Genomic DNA, 20,251 nt, shown 5'->3' with positions numbered 1-20,251 from the left:
CTCAACATGGTGACCTAATGAGACAGAGCTGCCAACTTTTCAAAAAACCTTGGAGTGAGATTCTGTCGGGGGTGACCAAAAGTTTGTCCCGCACTCGTCACGATACCAAAATTATTGTTTCGATCTCGATACTAAGTCAAGAATTGTGATTTCGATACTTTTCGATGCTTTTAAAAAAACTATTTTTGTGTATTTGGTGATTTAATCATCAGTAACCTAATATTGAATATTGTGTGATCATTCACACCAGTGGCCATCTAAGATTCTGCTCGACCCTCCACACACACAGAAAATGATAGTCATATGTGACCATTCACAGCGAAATCAGTCGTTTTGCGCACAACGTTATTTTGAGAAAATCAACAATAACAAACTTCCGGGTTAAAATGTTGAATTTCACGTTTTCGCATAATTCGACTGTATACAGTCTACAGTTTCATATCGTGGACGCATTTCACGGAAAAAACGTTTTGACTGTTAAACCCGGCGAAGATTCAACACATTTGCTGTCATTCCCGTTGTGCACGCGCTGCTTAAAAAGGTGATTTCTCCTCTTCTATGGAGTTTCGTTTGTGCCAAAATGTTCAAACAATACTTTTTCTAATTCAAACAAAAATCAATTAATCAAAATATCAAATACAAAATCTAAACAAAAAAAATAAAGTCGAAAAAAAAAATCTAAACTCGCAAACAAATTATTTGTGTAGTTGCAAAAAAAAACTGTTTGAATAACTTGTCTTTTGGTTTACAATAACAACAGTCATTTGCAGCGACATCATTCGTTTGTTTGCTCCTGGCTTTTTCAGTTTCGATTCTGGCTCTCGCGTTTGCGCTGCCTGTTTCTTTGCTTGCGATTCTGGCACAAACTTCACATGTGGGTGGGTGTCTGTGGGGTGCATTCCTATTGGCTGATGCGTTTTGACTGACAGCTTTACTATGTATTCAAGCGCAAGAGCTACCCACCTCCCCCCCAGGTAGTGGTGCAACGCTCTTTTTGGCCACTATGTACAGGTATATGCGATGTGGCGCTATTGAGCACAGTATGTCAACCGCCATATGAAGAAGAAGAAGATATTGACCACAGTAAGTAGTTCCGTGGAGCTAGCTACACCAAAGCCATCGATGGGCTACACGCGTTATGGACTCAAAACAATGGGTTTTCCTCACTACTCATTAACCCAAGGTAAGAAGTGTAATCTAATTTGTTATGGGTCTAATTTTCACGTTTATGTGGGATGTTATGGCGTAGTTGTTACAATACTGACGCTGGTTTTAAGGTATCAGATGGCTATCTTAGCATCGTAGGTTTGTCCACATACAAACGAGGCTTTTGATGAAATGTCGCACTACAGTAGCCTAAATTATGAATTCATACCATGTATTTATTTGTTCAGAAGTATATTGTTAATGTCCTCGCGTTATATAAGCGTATGTGTCCGATTATGTCATGAAATATCGCTATGTTGTCAACGGTAGTCTAGCATAGTATGAGCGCGATGGTGCGATCTATCTGTGGTCAGTTCATCAATGGCCCTGGCGATCTCTGGAGGTCCACTCTTTGTGAACGTTTGGAGACCACAGACATAGTGTAACCTTAGTTAGAGTATTGGTTCATTTGCCTGAGAAAGACCCAAGGGTCGAAACGTTACTTTTTGTAAACATGGGAGCTCAAGCAGTGTTGCCAACGTTACCTTCTTCTGTTACATCTCCCCAGGAAATGTTATTAAGCACTGTGACCAGCTCTGTCTTTTGATTAGTACATGTCTCATGTCTTTTGCTTGTGCTTGTGTGCTTGTGCAGAACAACTCATCGTGATGGAGCACCTGTACTCCCTGATACAGCAGGATCTGAGGGGATTCCTCAGACAGGACGCAGATGTGGATTGACAACATCCTGCAGTTTGACCTGTTCAACCGACCTCTTCTCTGTCCCATACACACCACACAGTCTTTGGTCAACCTCTGCTTCATTGCCATCACAACCATCGGTCCCTGTTTCATCTGCAGCACAACACAGCACAGCTGACGGCCTCTTCTCCATCTGCAGCACAGCACCACACACCAGACAGAGTCCGCTGCGTCTTTCACACACCTGGTGGATCCTATTGTGTGCCTCACATACCTGAGAGACTCTGCTCCACAGTACCTGCAGGCTCTGCCCTGCCCCACCCCTCGCACACCCGATGGACCTAGCTGTGTCCCTCACATACACAATGCGCTGTACCCCATCCCTCACACACCCGATGGATCTAGCTGTGTCCCTCACATACACAATGCGCTGTACCCCATCCCTCACACACCCAACAGATCCTGTTGTGTCTCTAACACACAGAGCAGGCTTTGCCCAGCCCCTCAGGGTGGCTCTGAAATCTGTGGCTTTCACACTCCCAACAGACGCTGCTCTCTCCCTCACACACCCGGCTGGCTCTGCCCGGTCCGTTGCACACCTGCAGACTTCCAGCCGCCACAAACCCAGCTCACCCTTCTCCTGCTGTGTCCTTTACAAACCAAAAAACACAGCTATGCTCCGCACATGACTAGCTGACTCTGCCTGGTCCCTTGCACACCCAGTGGACGTGGACACTGTTGTGACTGTTGATATTGCTGTTATTGTTGATATACATAGGTTTCTCGTTTACCAACTATACTGGCTGCGCGCGCATCCGAGAGGCAGAAAATGCCAAGCTACATTAGAAAGTTACCAAGTAGTTGGATGTTAAGAATGGTAAGCTTATATGCTATGATTAATTAAGCAATGAAAAAGTGATGTTACCTTCCAAAAAAATGTATTTATTCAGTCAGAGTTCCCAAAAGTACAGCTTGATGATGGTATTGACAAACATACTGGGAAGGCAGAGCGCCGAAACGCGTCTGTGTGAATAAATGGTGATTGCTTATGCATAGTGCGGCCTGTTCTCTTGTTTTCATTGACAAACATAGCACATCAGTTATGAAACCATGCTGTGTGATGGATGTATATCAGGTTTATGTAACAACAGGCCACATTTAATTTTATGTGTTTGACTTCATGGCGGGCCACATGAAACAGAGCAGAGGGCCGCATGTGGCCCCTGGGCCTTAGTTTGCCCACCCCTGTTGTAGTAGCATGTCAATAAATTAGTTTATCCAATCATATGAAAGGTGTTTTGACAAGGCCCTGCCTTCTGAAATACATTTCCAATGGAGTAGTTCCAGATGAATGTGAGGAGCTAGGTGGAACGAAATTCAAGTGGTGAGTCAGGTTAACATACAGTAAGTAGTATGTAGTAAGTAGTAAGTAGTACAATTTTATTGTTCTTTATTCAAAACAACACTTATTCTAATAAAGTTAAACTGCAGGATGTTGTCAATCCACATCTGCGTCCTGTCTGAGGAATCCCCTCAGATCCTGCTGTATCAGGGAGTACAGGTGCTCCATCACGATGAGTTGTTCTGCACAAGCACACAAGCACAAGCAAAAGACATGAGACATGTACTAATCAAAAGACAGAGCTGGTCACAGTGCTTAATAACATTTCCTGGGGAGATGTAACAGAAGAAGGTAACGTTGGCAACACTGCTTGAGCTCCCATGTTTACAAAAAGTAACGTTTCGACCCTTGGGTCTTTCTCAGGCAAATGAACCAATACTCTAACTAAGGTTACACTATGTCTGTGGTCTCCAAACGTTCACAAAGAGTGGACCTCCAGAGATCGCCAGGGCCATTGATGAACTGACCACAGATAGATCGCACCATCGCGCTCATACTATGCTAGACTACCGTTGACAACATAGCGATATTTCATGACATAATCGGACACATACGCTTATATAACGCGAGGACATTAACAATATACTTCTGAACAAATAAATACATGGTATGAATTCATAATTTAGGCTACTGTAGTGCGACATTTCATCAAAAGCCTCGTTTGTATGTGGACAAACCTACGATGCTAAGATAGCCATCTGATACCTTAAAACCAGCGTCAGTATTGTAACAACTACGCCATAACATCCCACATAAACGTGAAAATTAGACCCATAACAAATTAGATTACACTTCTTACCTTGGGTTAATGAGTAGTGAGGAAAACCCATTGTTTTGAGTCCATAACGCCCATCGATGGCTTTGGTGTAGCTAGCTCCACGGAACTACTTACTGTGGTCAATATCTTCTTCTTCTTCATATGGCGGTTGACATACTGTGCTCAATAGCGCCACATCGCATATACCTGTACATAGTGGCCAAAAAGAGCGTTGCACCACTACCTGGGGGGGAGGTGGGTAGCTCTTGCGCTTGAATCCATAGTAAAGCTGTCAGTCAAAACGCATCAGCCAATAGGAATGCACCCCACAGACACCCACCCACATGTGAAGTTTGTGCCAGAATCGCAAGCAAAGAAACAGGCAGCGCAAACGCGAGAGCCAGAATCGAAACTGAAAAAGCCAGGAGCAAACAAACGAATGATGTCGCTGCAAATGACTGTTGTTATTGTAAACCAAAAGACAAGTTATTCAAACAGTTTTTTTTTGCAACTACACAAATAATTTGTTTGCGAGTTTAGATTTTTTTTTTCGACTTTATTTTTTTTGTTTAGATTTTGTATTTGGTATTTTGATTAATTGATTTTTGTTTGAATTTGAAAAAGTATTGTTTGAACTTTTTGGCACAAACGAAACTCCATACTCTTCTGGCATATCGTGACAGGAGAACCATGTCAACTTTGGATGCGGTTATCTTAGCGATAGTTTGTGTAATACCCTCGATATACATATCGTTGGAAAGCTTAGTTTATGGCCGTTCACGTGAGCACAATAACTTAATTTAATAAATTTTACCGAAACGACTGATTTCGCTGTGAATGGTCACATATGTTTTTATATCATATATTTTGGAATTCATAACTGTACATATTTTGTTGATAATGTTGAGTATTTTACAATCTGCATAATTATTAGTAGCTAAAATGTTTTAGTCATTTGTGTACTGATATCAAGACTATTACACTTACTCATAGGCCTATGTTTAAATGGTGTGTAGGCCTAGGTCTAATTGAGTGTGCATTATAGAGTTTGTAATTGAGTGCCTGTCGCTTTAAGAAATACGTGAGGTAGCTTTCTATCTCACGGTTTTACGCGAGTGAAAAGTTGCATGACAAGGATATGTGGATGCAATTAATTTTGCTTTCTGTGTCATCAGATAAATTACATGTTCAAAACAGTAACAAGTCGAAGAAAATCTTTCAGGGATCATAGCCTAAGAGATGAGTGTCTTGCAATGTTCCTTTATGATTTTAGTGAGCACTACGATTTAGCTCTCTCCAGAAGTTATTAATTTATCCACACGTTCCAGCAAACAAAACAGTGCAACAAAAGTCAGTCTGTTAACATTTAGGCTAGGGAATCAAGTTCACCCACACAAACTGATTTATTTCAAGATGTTAAGTTTAAGAGAGTGAGTTCTTAATTAACGATAGGCCTATGATTTGTGACACATATATACCGTTGGGGAGTTTTAAAAGGAACGAACGAGTCTCAGCCCAAGATCAGATTTTGTTTTGCGTGAGAAAATGGATGTATGGCGTGAGTGCGTGTGTAAACAGGCAAAATCGTGTGTCACACGCCGAAAGCGTGAGAGTTGGCAGCTCTGATGAGAGGTGTGCTCGTATTCTTTAAAAATGGAGGAGGGTGAAACTTCCACCATTATGATTGGATCCTTTTGCTCCTCCGCCGTTTCTGATTGGCTAAACAAGATCTGGTGACGTTCTCAGAAGGAGGCGCTTCTAAACAGAATATAAGGGAGAGCAGAGCAACCAGTGAATCAGATCGATCTCGTCGAGGTACCAGCTGGTAGCGCCGCCCTCACTCTATTGCTTGGTAGTGCAGTTCAGACATTGTTTGGATTGTAATATTGTGGTACAGTGAATAAAGATCATCAGTGTTGGGAAGTCTCTGTCTGCGTGGTCTCCTTCTGATGCTTGGTCCAGAGTGATAATTGGTTTCTTTACAAGAGTTAATTGGTTCCAGAGTGCTAATAGTCAAGAAGTCCAGGAACGTGGACCTCTGCCTGGTTTTCTCATGCAATGACTCTTAAATAGCCTACTTATGCACTCGTTTTGTTCAGAGTGAAGACAATCAAAGTCCCAATTCAAACCATCATAATTAGGCTACTGTTTAGCGATTTACAGTAGCCTACGATTTCGTTATTATCCTTTTATGTAGGCAACAATCTATTTTTTTCACTTCCGATGAAAATCCTGTAGATGGCGCTTGTAAATCGAACTGAAATCGTCTAGTTTGCCTTAATTTTACGACATATATCCTCTTTTCGTCAATCTATGGTTTCGGTCTACTTTTCTACCTTGTGCACGAGCAGACACGAAGCTGATTTAAGCCTCGTTTGAATAAACGAGGCCAAGATGCAGCTAACATAAGTTAATGGAACAGCTTCAGCCCCAAGTAAAAGTTGATGCTAGTTCAAGCCAGGTTATTTCTGTTAAGCGCCGCCTTTATTAGCGAGCTTGGTGGGGGGTATTCCATTAACCTAGCTAATAAAGGCGGCGCTTAAGAGAAATAACCTGGCTTGAACTTGCGTCAACTTTTACTTGGGGCTGAAGCCGTTCCATTAACTTATGTTACTTACTGAACACCGAGTGAAAAAAATAGATAGTTGCCTACAGAAAAGGATAATAATGAAATCGTAGGCTACTGTAAATCGCTAAACAGCCTAATTATGATGGTTTGAATTGTGACTTTGATTATCTTCACTCTGAACAAAACAAGTGAATAAGCAGGCTATTTAAACTCAAAACAACTTTGGCATAGGCTATTTAAACTCAAAACAACTTTGGCATAGGCTATTCAACAATAAAGATAACCTACGTTTGTAGATTAAAAGGGTTCACTCTGAAATATTTTTTCGGTGGTCATAAAATAAATTAGTATAGGCCTATTGTCCTGGGAGTATTGGGAGAAAACCTAGCCTATTGTCTCCCATAAGCATATAGTTCTGCCAAAGTGTTTGTGAAATATAATTATCTGATATTGGCTTTCAATTTGTCATTTAATATTTAATTTGTGTAATACAGTTGATTTAATATCCATGAACTATAGGCCTAATCAATAGACTATATGAAGCGGTTTTAATTATTATAGCCTAAAGGTTACAAAATTAGGCTATAGGCTGGCTTGCCTTGCTGACAGCCTGCCTACTGTCACTGAACAAGCAACTGTACATGACCCTTTATCAATAGTGATATGCCTTTCATTAAAGAGTATAACTAAACATGGCATTATTAATGTGTTTACATAGCCTATGTAAATGCATCACATGGGAACCGAACCTGAGAACACGCAAAACATAACTCGGTTAATATCCTGTCACGCTGCGCATGACACCATGAGAGACGCACTTTAGAGTCGCAAGATTCCTTGGACCACACACAGATCAAGTTCAAACAATGTAAATCGCATAATTTTCAGAAATTCTTTGAAACTAGCGAATAGGTAGCCTTAATCAATGCTTGCAACACTGTTGGAAAAAAGTTTCTCCTTCTATTTTTTAAGTTGTAGGCTACAGGTGACAAAAGCACAGGTTGACGGAACCAATGGGACTCGTTTTCCGACTGGTGTTTTTTTTTTTGCAACACAGATTAATTTAGCTCGGCAGTTAGCCTGCCACCGACCAGGTTAGTTCAGAAGCATACAGTATGTTACCCCAGCAACTCAGCTGAGATTCCTGTTAGCGGGAGTAATAGAACCGAACTCTCTCTAAAATTAGCGAGGCTTATCAAAGTTAGCCGGGATTTACGGTTAGCGGCGTTAGCCTAATGGAATACCCCCCCCCCCCCGGAGTCAAATTCCTTGTTTGTTTACGCAAACCTGGCCAATAAAGCTGAATCTGATGTTTAGTGACCCATGTATAAGGTGACCAGATATCCGAGACCAAAGCCGGAGATATAATCCAAAAAAACAGGGACATTTTCAGTTTGACTATCAATCTGATTGAAAAACATATGTGTTGTATCTTTTTCTGTAAAAAAACCCAACCTTTCCCTGGGACAGGCAACCAAAAAAGTTGACTGTCCCCTGCAACCGGGTACGTCTGGTCACCTTACCTATGTATCCCTCTGCTCCCAGTGACCTTGGCCTGACCTTGTGTGCCTGTGTGATCTCCAGGAGGACTGTGCTATCCCAGGTCTCCCCTTGATGCTGTACACGTGGGCGGGCGGGGGCACACTCTGCGGTGTGGCTGCCCTGGTGCTGCTCATCGTTTCCACGGCGACCGACTTCTGGATGCAGTACCGTTACTCGGGCAACTCGGCCAACCAGGGACTGTGGAGGTTCTGCATCAACAACAAGTGCCATGCTCACACTCTCACTGTGGGTGAGTGACCGCATACACACACACACGCTTACAGTACTGTAGATGGGTGGACACACGCTAACACACACACAGTTGACATGCACTTGGTGTTGGTGAGGGGCATACACTCTCTTACAGGGGCTGAGTGGACACATGCACACACATGCACGCGTGCACGCTGACATTCACTCACACACACAAGTTTACTGGGGTGAGGACTGTAGGCACATTCTTCCTCGTTATGGGTGAGTGACTACACACACTCACACTCACACTCATTCAAATCAGGATGGGCACCCTATTGTCCTCTTCAGTTGGGTAATACAGACACATTGGGGCAATTGCTCTGTCGCTAGTTTGGAGTTTAACATGGTTTTAAACTCGGTGGTGACGCAAGAAGTCACTATTATGTTTGATGCACTGGTTCCCTTACCATCTGTAGCTACTAAAACCACAGGCCACCTTTCCAGAAAGTTATGTTCAACAACAGTCACTCAGTTTAACTCTGGTTATTCCAACCCTCCCTCTCTCTCTGATCAGGGTGTTGAGGAACTGGTTGCCTCTTTCACTGCCAGTTGTGTCTCTACATTAGATCTGATTGCCCCTCTTAGATCTTGTAATCCTAAATTTACATCACAACCTTGGCTGAATGATTCCATCGGAAGGGCAAGACAGGAATGTAGAAAGGCTGAACACAGATGGAAGAGGGACAGACTTCATGTTTCACTGGAAATATTTAAGACTCACCTCATCAGTTTTCAAGAACTAGCCAGATGTGCAAAGGCTGATTGCTTTGCTGGGTTGATACTAAAAAATCAGCACAAACCTGCTTTTTTTATTTAAAACCATTAACTCCGTTCTGAATCCCAGCTCCTGCAATGGTCCTGAAGCCTCATGTAAGAGCTGTGATGATTTCCTTACATTTTCCATAAACAAGGTTGAGAATATTAGAGCTAACATCACTATCACTGGGTCCAGGCCAGTGATGCGCGGGTACGTGTCTGAACGACCCGCCCCGTCCCGCCGTTTACAACTAACCCGACCGCAACTCGGACCGCAAAAAAAAATTATTGAAATACAGCACCCGACCCGCTTCCCGACCCGCTTATTGTAAAAAGTAGTCTAACTTAGTCGTAGCGTCATTGAGCTATGCAAAATTGGTAGGCTATCTCATATGCATGTAAAACAATAATATATATTGCCTAATTAGCCTATAATTGCTCAGAATTTTGGAAACATGCATTTAGTCTACCTTTTTTTTGTTCCGTGTCAGCATTCATCCAAAAATGTGGCTGTTTGACTCAACATTGAACATAATTAGCCTAGGATTTTCCTATACAAATTCTGTTTCAGCCGTTCCTCACATGAATGCCTTGAAGCTCTCCCAAGCATGAAATGTAGGCATAGAATATTATTAAGAAACTCTTTATTAACGTCTTCATCAATGGACCAAAAGTCCATTGCTCCGCGATTATAAATTGCAGCGAGATGAAACCTTTATTGCACGACGTGGGGAAGAGCAGACGTGGGGCTTTCCAACGAGCCACTAGGCCTATAAGTTGCGCAAGGACGCACATATTGCATGCTCATACCAATTGTAGGCTATATGCCTTGATGACATTAAATTAAGAAGTATTTCCTGATTTGGGAAACTTTTAGTTTATTTTTCTTTCCATAATACCATTCGATCTTGCTGCAAATTATCAGACTTGAGAAACACGCATTGCATCGGCAACTTCGCTGCTCAGTAGACGATTCTGCCACTTTCTGTAGAGGCCAGCAGTTCGAGATAAAAGCTGCAGATCATAGACAGAGAAAGCATATGCTCTGAGAACAGAACACAACTGCATGTCAAGTGTAGCCGAGGGTCTGACTACGCAGAAACAACAAGTGCATTTCTACATGTTCGTGACAAAATGTGGGGGATAGAATCGCGTTTCAGTGGGAATGCTGCAACTTATGTCTTTCTCTTCTAAAGACAATTATGTACGATCTAAATGACAATTTTTTTTTTTTACCGACCCGACCAAACATGACCCGCATATCATTAAAAATATTTTTTCTTGACCCATAACCGCGGGTGACCGCGGGTGACCGCGGTCGCCCGCTCGATTTGGATCAGCCCGCGCATCACTGGTCCAGGCCGTCTTGCTTTAGGTCAGTTACGTCTTTGAACATTTTGATTCAATTTCTCTGTCAGACCTATCCCACACCATCTCTCAGATGAAATGCTCCACATCTGAAATGGATGTTCTTCCATCTTGGTTTTTTAAAGAGGTTGTTGATACAATTAGTCATGATGTTCTAGCCATAATAAACTCCAGTTTAGCCACAGGTAAAGTTCCGGACTGTTTCAAGCAGGCTACAGTCCAGCCTCTCTTAAAGAAATCAAACATGGATGCTAAAATGCTGAGTAATTACCGGCCCATTTCTAAACTATCATTTCTAGGCAAGGTACTAGAAAAAGTTGTCTCCATTCAATTATCTTCCTTTCTACATGAGAGCAAGGTCTATGAAACTTTCCAATCAGGTTTTAGGGCTCTCCATAGCACCGAGACTGCCCTTCTTAAAGTGACCAACGATCTGCTACTTAATGCTGACTCTGGGAACTGTTCAATCCTGGTCCTGTTAGATCTGAGTGCAGCTTTTGATACTGTAGATCATAATCTACTCATCGAACGTCTGGAGAACTGGGTTGGAATCAGGGGCATGGCTCTAAATTGGTTTGTCTCATATATTAAGGACAGAACCTTTAGAGTCAGTATTGGGGCCTACTCCTCAGCACCTGCCACCATGTCATCAGGGGCCGGTTGCACCAACATGTTTACGCCCAGTCTTAAGCTACGCCGGTCTTAACTCAGCGTTCTAAGTCCAACCTGATAGATACACCAGTTGCACCATCTAGGCTTAAGCCTTCTTTTCGCTAAGACCGGGCGTAAATCTTAAGCCTACTCAGCAGTAGGCGTAAGTTCTTAAGACCAACATTTGAGCACTTCTCACAGTCGTTTCTAAAGCGCAAACTACATTGTTATTATTCCCATGCTCGCTTGTTGGCCAGCTAGCACTCGTTTTAGGTTGACACTTCACTATGCCAGCCTGGCAATCATTTATAGGGGCTTTCGGTATCATTCACGAATTAAAAACCTTTATTAACAGCTTTGTACATTCCTAATAGGATAACCATACACTTGGAAACATTTCGAAGATGCATAGGTATCTAGCCCGCCCTACAATTACGTTTAGTGCATAAAAATAAACAGTGTTAGCTAACGTTACATTTGTTAGATAATTGCCTACCTGTTACGGCATTCCTAGCACAACGTGGCTGGTTGGCTGACGTTATTCCGTATTCCAATGGGTCTAGCTCTTTACATAACATAGCCTATGTAAACTTTTTACCTGCATTTTACAGTGCAGATAACGCTAGTTAGTGTTGTTCTGCCACAGCCTATTGGTAGCCTTATCTCTGAAAAGATAATGCTATAATGCGTCTCCTTTGCTTTACTTATTCTACATCAAGACATAATGAGAAAGAACTAGGCTACAGTAATTGTTAAGTTATTTATTTAGCGATTTAAATAGGTGCCACTTCCACGCTATGTCATTCACTTTAACCGCTGTTTCCTCCGAACGGGGGACGTGATTGACAGCAGAGAATCTTTAAAACAGGCAAGTTGTCATTGTTCCGTAGGCATTCACATGGACGCGCATCGCTAAGACCGGGCGTAGTTAAGACCAGGCGTAAGTTCTGCTGGTGCAACCGACTTTAGTTGAATTCTAAAGACTGGTCTTAACAAAGACCAACTTCGCAGTTAGGACCAGACTTAGTAAAGACCAGTTGGTGCAACCGGCCCCAGGAGTTCCTCAGGGGTCAATCTTGGGACCACTGCTGTTTACCCTGTACATCCTCCCCCTTGGTCAGATTATTCAGAAATATGATATTTCATTTCATTGCTATGCTGATGATGTGCAATTGTATATCCCTCTATCCCCTAGTAGTCTAGAGATAAAATAACTGGTTGGCACATAGTTTCCTGCAGCTGAATGAGGGAAAAACAGAGATCATTCTGTTTGGCCCTCCTAAGCAGGCTGAGCGCCTGAAGGGAAACCTGGGTCCTTTAGCTCCTTTCAATAAAACACAGGTCAAAAATCTTGGGGTTTTATTTGACACTGAGTTAAAGTTCGACAAGCAGATAAATGCTGTAGTAAAGGGAGGCTTTTTCCAACTCAGAACAGTTGCTAAGTTGAAGTCATTTTTAATGGAATCTGACTTTGAGAAAGTTGTACATGCTTTTATCACAAATAGACTTGACTACTGCAATGCACTTTACACTGGAGTAAGTGAATCTTCCCTCACCCGTCTACAACTGGTTCAAAATGCAGCAGCCAGACTTCTCACTGGTACTAGGAAATGGGAACATATAACACCTGTCTTGGCTGCTCTTCACTGGCTCCCAGTCAAATACAGAATCCAGTACAAAGTAGCACTGACTGTTTTTAAAGCTTTAAATGGTTTAGCACCTATGTATGTTGTGGACATGTTATCTCCATACATTCCAAAGCGATCCTTAAGGTCTGCCTCACAGTCTCTGCTCAGTACACCACGATCACGTCTGACACAGAAAGGAGACCGTGCTTTTAGTGTGTTTGCTCCAAGGCTATGGAACAGCTTGCCCAATGAGCTAAAAACCATAGGGCCAATTGCTCTGTCAGTTAGCATTGCGCTAGCTGTGCTACGATTTAAAAACGTGCTCCTTAAAACGGAGGTTTTGGAGTTTAACACGCAGCTGCGCACGAAGTTTAACGTGATTGCTGTGTCACAAATGAGACATATACAGTGCCTATAGAAAGTCATCATACCCTTTTGAAATAGTTACTTTTTTTGTCTTACAGCCTGAAATCAAAACCCATTTTAAAAAAAATCTTTTCCAGTTTTATTAACAAATTTAGCTGTACAACATCAAAATAATGAAAAAAAAGTAAACAGTTCTGAAAATTAATAAAAAATGAAAAACTAGAATAACAGGGTTGGGAAAGTCATCATACCCCTGACTTAATACTTTGTAAAGCTTCCTTTTGCTTTCATTACAGCCAATTTTCCGTACAGAAATGTTAAAATTTAGTCAAATTCTGTAGGGAATGGCGATGGACTGCTCTCTTCAAGTCAATCCACATATTTTCTATAGGATTTAAGTCAGGGCTCTGACTTTGCCACTCAAGGATATTCACCATCCTATCCTTAAGCCACTGCTTTGTTCTTTTGGCAGTATGTTTAGGATTATTGTCGTGTTGGAAGGCGAATGACCTCCCCATCCTCAGCTGTCTAGGAGAGGGACGCAGGTTTTCCTTAAGAATGTGGGTGTACTTGGCAGCATCCATTTTCTCTTCTATCCTGACCAATTGCCCAGTTCCCGCTGAAAAGAAACATGCCCACAACATAATGTTGCCCCCACCATGCTTCACACTAGGTATGGTGTGTTTTGGGTGGTGTACTGTGTTGGTTTTCGCCAAACATTGCGCTTGGAGTTCAGTGCAAAAACACATCTGGAATATTCTGCTACCATGTGGAAAAAGCTTATATGGTCAGATGAGACTAAGATCGAACTTTTTGGAGACTAAGATTGAAGTTTTTGGACTGAGCTCCAGGCGCTAACCAAACACAATATACACACCCAAACACACCCAAAACACACCATACCTACTTTGAAGCATGGTGGGGGCAACATTATGTTTTGGGGATGTTTCTCTTCAGCGGGGACTGGGCAATCGGTCAGGATAAAAGGGAAAATGGATGCTGCCAAGTACACCAAAATTCTTGAGGAAAACCTGTGTCCCTCTCCTAAACAGCTGAGGATGGGGAGGTCATTCGCCTTCCAACACGACAAAAATCCTAAACATACTGCCAAAAGAACAAAGCAGTGGCTTAAGGATAGGATGGTGAATATCCTTGAGTGGCAAAGTCAGAGCCCTGACTTAAATCCTATAGAAAATATGTGGATTGACTTGAAGAGAGCAGTCCATCGCCATTCCCTACAGAATTTGACACAATTTTAATAATTCTGCATGGAAAATTGGGCAAATATTCCCCTGTCTAGGTGTGCAAAGCTATAATAGAGACATATCCAAACAGATTGATGGCTGTAATGAAAGCAAAAGGAAGCTTGACAAAGTATTAAGTCAGGGGTATGATGACTTTTCCAACCCTGTTATTCTAGTTTTTAATTTTTTATTAATTTTCAGAACTGTTGACTTTTTTTTCATTATTTTGATGTTGTACAGCTACATTTGTAAATAAAACTGGAAAAGATTTTTTTTTAAAATGGGTTTTGATTTCAGGCTGTAAGACAAAAAAAGTAACTATTTCAAAAGGGTATGATAACTTTCTATAGGCACTGTATGTCATTATACCTTCGGAGCGGTCATTATGCAAAAATAACTGACCGGTAGAACGTTGAGAGGCCAATTCAAAGTGAATGGGACAGAGCCATATATGGCTCTGGAATGGGAGCTCCCACAACATTCTAGAGAGCCGTATAATAATAAGTATTATACAACAGTTAGGTCCGGTCGAACGATTTAGCAATATCTGATTGGACGAGACGCGTTCTATCAGTGGTGATATTAACCGATATCACCACTGGTGACTCTTCACAGCTAATAATCACTCCGCGACGTTGATTCTTCGCTTTGATTTAACCAGAGACGGCATTCCATGTTCTTTGACTTAGCAGTTGCATAGCAACCACAAGAGTTCTGAGCTAGGCCTACTTCGCATAGCGGAGGAACTGGGCTAAATAAAACGATGCCAAATAATAATTATCCTTCCTAAAAATGCACTCGGGTATCTTTTTTTTGTTGGCAATGGAACTGTTGTATAAAAGCATTATCGCACTCGTGGTCGTGGTGTTGTTGGCCAATATCGCCACGGCTGTAGTTACCTACGGCACTCAGCCTTCGGCTTCGTGCCTGCGGCGAACCACAGCCGTGGCGATATTGGCCAACAACACCACTCCCACTCGTGCGATAATGCTTAAATAACATTCTTTTTATATATATAATATTGCCGTTTCTGATGTTCACCTAGCCTACAGCTCTACACTGTCAAATGGTTTGCGATAACAACGCATTCGCAATGTTGTCGCGAGATGGCCCGGCTATGCATAATACTGTAGGCTAACTGTTGCTGTGTCATTATGCACCTGTGGTTTAACCTGCTGCTGCATTTTACCTTGATCTCAATTAGCCCTTTTCACGGTGATGTCAGACGAAGCGTTGCTGGGTGTCCTCCGGCATGTCCAGCCGCCCAATACTACAGAAGAAGAAGAAGAAGTATTCATGGGTTTCATCAGGTCCCTTTCCACAGGTGTATACAATCAAGCACCATGCAGTCTGCATTGATAATCAACGTGCTTGATTGTATACACCTGTGGAAAGGGACCTGATGAAACCCATGAATACTTCTTCTTCTTCTTCTGTAGCATTGGGCGGCTGGACATGCCGGAGGACACCCAGCAACGCTTCGTCTGACATCGCGTGAAAAGGGCTAATTGCTGTGTCTTCAAGGAAATTCAAATCACCCACTAGAGGGCGCATTTAGTGCGTGTTAGTCTAAGGGACATGGTTTTACGGTAGACTAAACCGGATAGCTAGGTGACAGCTTAAGCTTCATAAACCGACACACACACACACACACACACACACACTGTTGGCTAGTTTGGACTTATTACAACGTACACAGTAGGCTACAATAAAGGCTACAAGATACCAGTTGCTTATAAGTAACAAAGAACGAGTATTCGTAAAATAAATAGCCTAACGCACGGTAGGGCCTATAGATCGTACCATCAACCCTCAATTATGGTCTTTATTTAGGCTATTTAAGCTGTGCAAAGCAAAGGCATTTATTTTGAGGCAGACTTCCAGGCAGGAACTATTTGTTACGTGCATTTTATTGTGAAACCAGAGAGAAATAGCGGCACCGGCTATTAAAAGCAGTAGATCTAGTTTTCGGTTTAGTTTGGGGTTTAATTTACTTTCGGACTGTTTGGTGATGTTGCTAAATGTTGAGACTGATGGACACTGAAATATGGGGGGTGTTTGAAGGTTCACTATAAAGTTTCATGTCGTTGAAAGGGATTTCCACCCGCTGTTTGCGGGAGGCACTTTGATTCGATTTCATTCTTTGACTGTGCGCTGTGAAACCTTATTGCGTAGCCTATTGAGGTTTTTTAAATTATTGGTAGGCCTACTTATGAAACAGGTAAATTCTCATTTGACCATGCTATGCAGTTAACCAAAATGGTTAGTCTCCACAGTAAGCCCCTAATTCAAATTGAGCCTGGTGGCTGCAGTGATGAGTTGTCATACATAGGCTACAGCCGGGCCATCTTGCTACAACATTGCAAATGTGCTGTTATCGCAAACCATTTGAGAGTGTAGAGCTGTAGGTCAACATCAGAAACGGCAATAGTAGCCTATATAAAAAAGAATGTTATTACTTAGTAATATGATGAAAACGTCTGCCCCTATCTGACACACTTACATGCATTTCACAGGCATTAAAAACAGTTGTACGTGACATTATATGTAGCCTACACCGCACAGATGCATTTTGCCTGGTGTAGGCCTGTTTAGGCAGACAAAATAGTCTTATCCACATCGATTCGTAAAGGCGCACGGAGTGGAATGCTGGTGTAGTGCCCTGCATAGTTTGGCCATAGTTGGGCTGAAGTGTGGCGATTATAGGCTATTATTTGTGTTCCTCCGTGTAATGTTCTATTTAATTCGTGACAATTGATTGATTGACTGATTTAATGCTATAAATAGCATACTGGATAAGATGAGGGCAGATTCAGATTTCCACAAAAGTAGCCAAGACTAGGCTATTTCATGATATATTTCAACATTATTTGCGTTTTAGTCCTAACGCATTGTCTGTTGTGGTTGACACGTACATTCACGAAAATGAACCAAATTTGGTGGGCATGTGTGTTATTGCTATAGCTATTCAGACACAGCGCTCTGGCCAAGGGTCTTAGGGACTGTATAGCGCCACCTAGTGCATTGTCTGTTGTGGTTGACATACACATTCACGAAAATTTGGTGGGCTTGTGCGTTATTGCTATCGATAGTCAGAGATAGAGCTCTGGCCTAGGGTGTGGCTTAGGGACTCTATAGCGCCACCTAGCGTGTTGTCTGTTGTGGTTGACACATACATTCAGGAAAATTGACCAAATTTGGTGGGCATGTGTGTTGCTCATCCGCATGCCCACCAACACGCACATGTTGCTTTGTTAGATTCCGAAATGTCACAGGTCTCCGCACTGCAGGTGCTCGGGCCCGCCATCGCCGCTATAGAGTCCCTAAGCCACACCCTAAGCCAAGGCTCTGTCTCTGACTAGCGATAGCAAAAACACACAAGTTCACCAAATTTGGTTCATTTTCGTGAATGTTTGTGTCAACCACAACAGATAGCGTGTTGCTAGGTGGCGCTATAGAGTCCCGAAGCCACACCTTAGGCCAGAGCTCTGTCTCTGACTAGCAGAAGCAATTCCACATATAGCTGCCAAATTACATCCAATTTATAACCTTTTTTCTGCCTATAACACCAACTTCCTGTTTCTTAATAAGACGCCATAATTCAAACCTTCACTATTTCAATATACTTTGAAAATTCAAAAATCTGGTCGCAATTCCTCTTGAGCAACTCCTCAAGATCATTTTAATTTTCAATTCAATTCAATTTAATGTCGCTTATAGAGCGCCAATACATTACACATGTCTCATGGCGCTTTACAGAGTGTTAGACATTCAAAGAGAGCCCATGAGTAACAGGGGCAAGGAAAAACTCCCTAGAATTGGAGATACATATAGGAAGAAACCTCAGACAGATCCACGACTCAAGGGCCCAACCCATCTGCCTTGGGTCAGTTACAGTACAGTCATTTGTAGTTTGAAAGTTACAATGACAATGAAAGTTCAAATAGTCCAGTGTAGGGAATAAATTGTCCATTAGTAATCCATTAGTTATTTCGGAAAGTGATGGGTCGCTGGGATGCGTGGGCCAAAGATTCGGGCAGGGAACCACAGCAGGCGATGGTAGGGCAGTCATAGGGATGGCGAAGGCAGTGGCGATGGTAGGGCAGTCAGAGGGATGTGACTTCAGGTGTGATGAGGGACAGGCACAGAGATGGTTGATGGCTGGTAATGGTTTACCTCACAGGTGAGGTATAGGGGAAAGGGAAGAGAAATAGAGTGTGTTAGTATTACTGTAAGTCATGATGGTTGGTATTAATAAGTATATCAATGGTGATATAAATGGTTATACTATAGAGGGCTTACAAAACGCTTTTACACACCTCTTTTGTGGGGACAGGTGCGTAGGAATAGGTTACCCAGTTAAACCCGAAGAGAGAATCCCGCACATCGTCCACCACGCATGCAAACATCCACCCACCCACCACGCACGCAACATCCACCCACCCACAATGCCCCCCCCAATGCCCCCCCCCCCCAGGCGAACCCACACACCACCTCTGAACCGCGCGTCGGAGCAGCACGGCCGAGCATGGCCAGCCAGAGTCCGCCCACAGGCGGCGCCACCCATCCGCAGACAACCCCCCACCACCATCCGCGAGCAGAGAGAACGGGGCCCGCGCCAGCCCCACCCCAACCACAACACCGCGCGAACACACACCAACGGCCCGACCAGGACACACAATCTGATCCGCCCCGCCGTCAGAGTTTATATTTATATTTATATTTATGTTAACATTTTAGTGTTTATATGACATGTTTTCGATAAACCGTCTAGGAGAAGTGTTTCAAAATATGTGATGTGCAAAAATCATAATCATAATCATAACTCAAATTCTTCTAAGATTCACTATATAGTTTAAATATAAAATTTGTTCAGATTCATACACATATGCCCACCAAATCTGGGCCATTTCCGTGAATGTATGCGTCAACCACAACAGACAACATGCTAGGTGGCGCTATAGAGTCCCTGAGCCACGCCCTTGGCCAGAGCTCTGTCGCTGAGTAGCGTTACCAATTTCACACATAGCTGCCAAATTTCAAGAGTTTTAGAGCATGCCAAGTTGGTGAAAAAAGGCAAATTGTGGCCCAGAAGAAATTTAATCTGAGCAAAAACAATAGGGCCTTGCACCTACGGTCCAGCCACTTCAGTGGCCGCACCTCGGTGCTCGGGCCCTAATAACTTGGATTTAAGGGTAAAATAATGGTAATGACTGCTGTAAATATGTACTTACCGAAGCAATACATGTTTAGGATTTACTTATTGTGACATAATATGTGACCTGTTATCTGTTGTTTTGATGAAATAAATGAGGTAATTTCACAATAGCTATGGTATCAGGGCTGTAAAATACTGTTTCTTCTTTTCGAAAGGTTTTCTGTACGGTGGGGAGTTGGTGAAATCCTTTCGAAACGAAGGACTGAATTACATAATAACTTCCAAGTATTATGGCACAATTACACACAAACTTTGACCACTGTGTAATTGTGCCATAATACTTGGAAGTTATTATGTAATTCAGTCCTTCATAGCTCCATCATGTTGGCATAATTACAGAAATATTTTGTCACAATAAGTAAATCCTAAATATTTGTATGCACAGTAATTGTCTAGAAATTTCACATTAATTATTTGTAATATGTGGTTTAAAAATATTATTACCATGAAATTGCATATATATTACCATAACATTACCCACTTATTACCGATCTGTAATGTAAAGTGTTACCAATCCTTCATTGCTATCCACTATTACTAACCCTCTCTGGTCTGCAGCACACATGCAGTCAAGCAGAAGAGGCTGCAGTGTGCAGAATAGATTAGGACAAATCTCAGGTGTTCTGATCAAAAAGCACAGTACCAACC

The 20,251-nt window shown here is 42.3% G+C and overlaps 1 protein-coding gene and 1 long non-coding RNA gene across 3 annotated transcripts in view; one reads left to right on the top strand and one right to left on the bottom strand.

The window, feature by feature from the left end:
* The window catches only part of lim2.2 (lens intrinsic membrane protein 2.2), a 35,462-nt gene that overhangs the window by 5,932 nt on the left and 9,279 nt on the right, over window positions 1–20,251 (top strand). For both annotated transcript variants that reach the window (XM_062556429.1, XM_062556428.1), the window contains exon 2: window positions 8,160–8,367. In XM_062556429.1, coding sequence (XP_062412413.1) covers window positions 8,190–8,367 — 178 coding nt within the window. In that variant the 5' untranslated portion in view covers window positions 8,160–8,189. The remainder of the gene's footprint in view (window positions 1–8,159; window positions 8,368–20,251) is intronic.
* On the bottom strand, window positions 3,281–4,098 carry LOC134102717 (uncharacterized). Its single transcript, XR_009941543.1, has 2 exons — window positions 4,049–4,098; window positions 3,281–3,431 (listed from the first exon to the last, which is right to left on the bottom strand). It is a non-coding gene; the product is annotated as an uncharacterized LOC134102717 (long non-coding RNA).

Source organism: Sardina pilchardus, chromosome 15 (genome assembly GCF_963854185.1).
Source record: "Sardina pilchardus chromosome 15, fSarPil1.1, whole genome shotgun sequence".
NCBI lineage: Eukaryota > Metazoa > Chordata > Actinopteri > Clupeiformes > Clupeidae > Sardina > Sardina pilchardus.
Note: the sequence above shows the minus strand (reverse complement) of the source record. Positions and strands in the feature narration are given on the sequence as shown.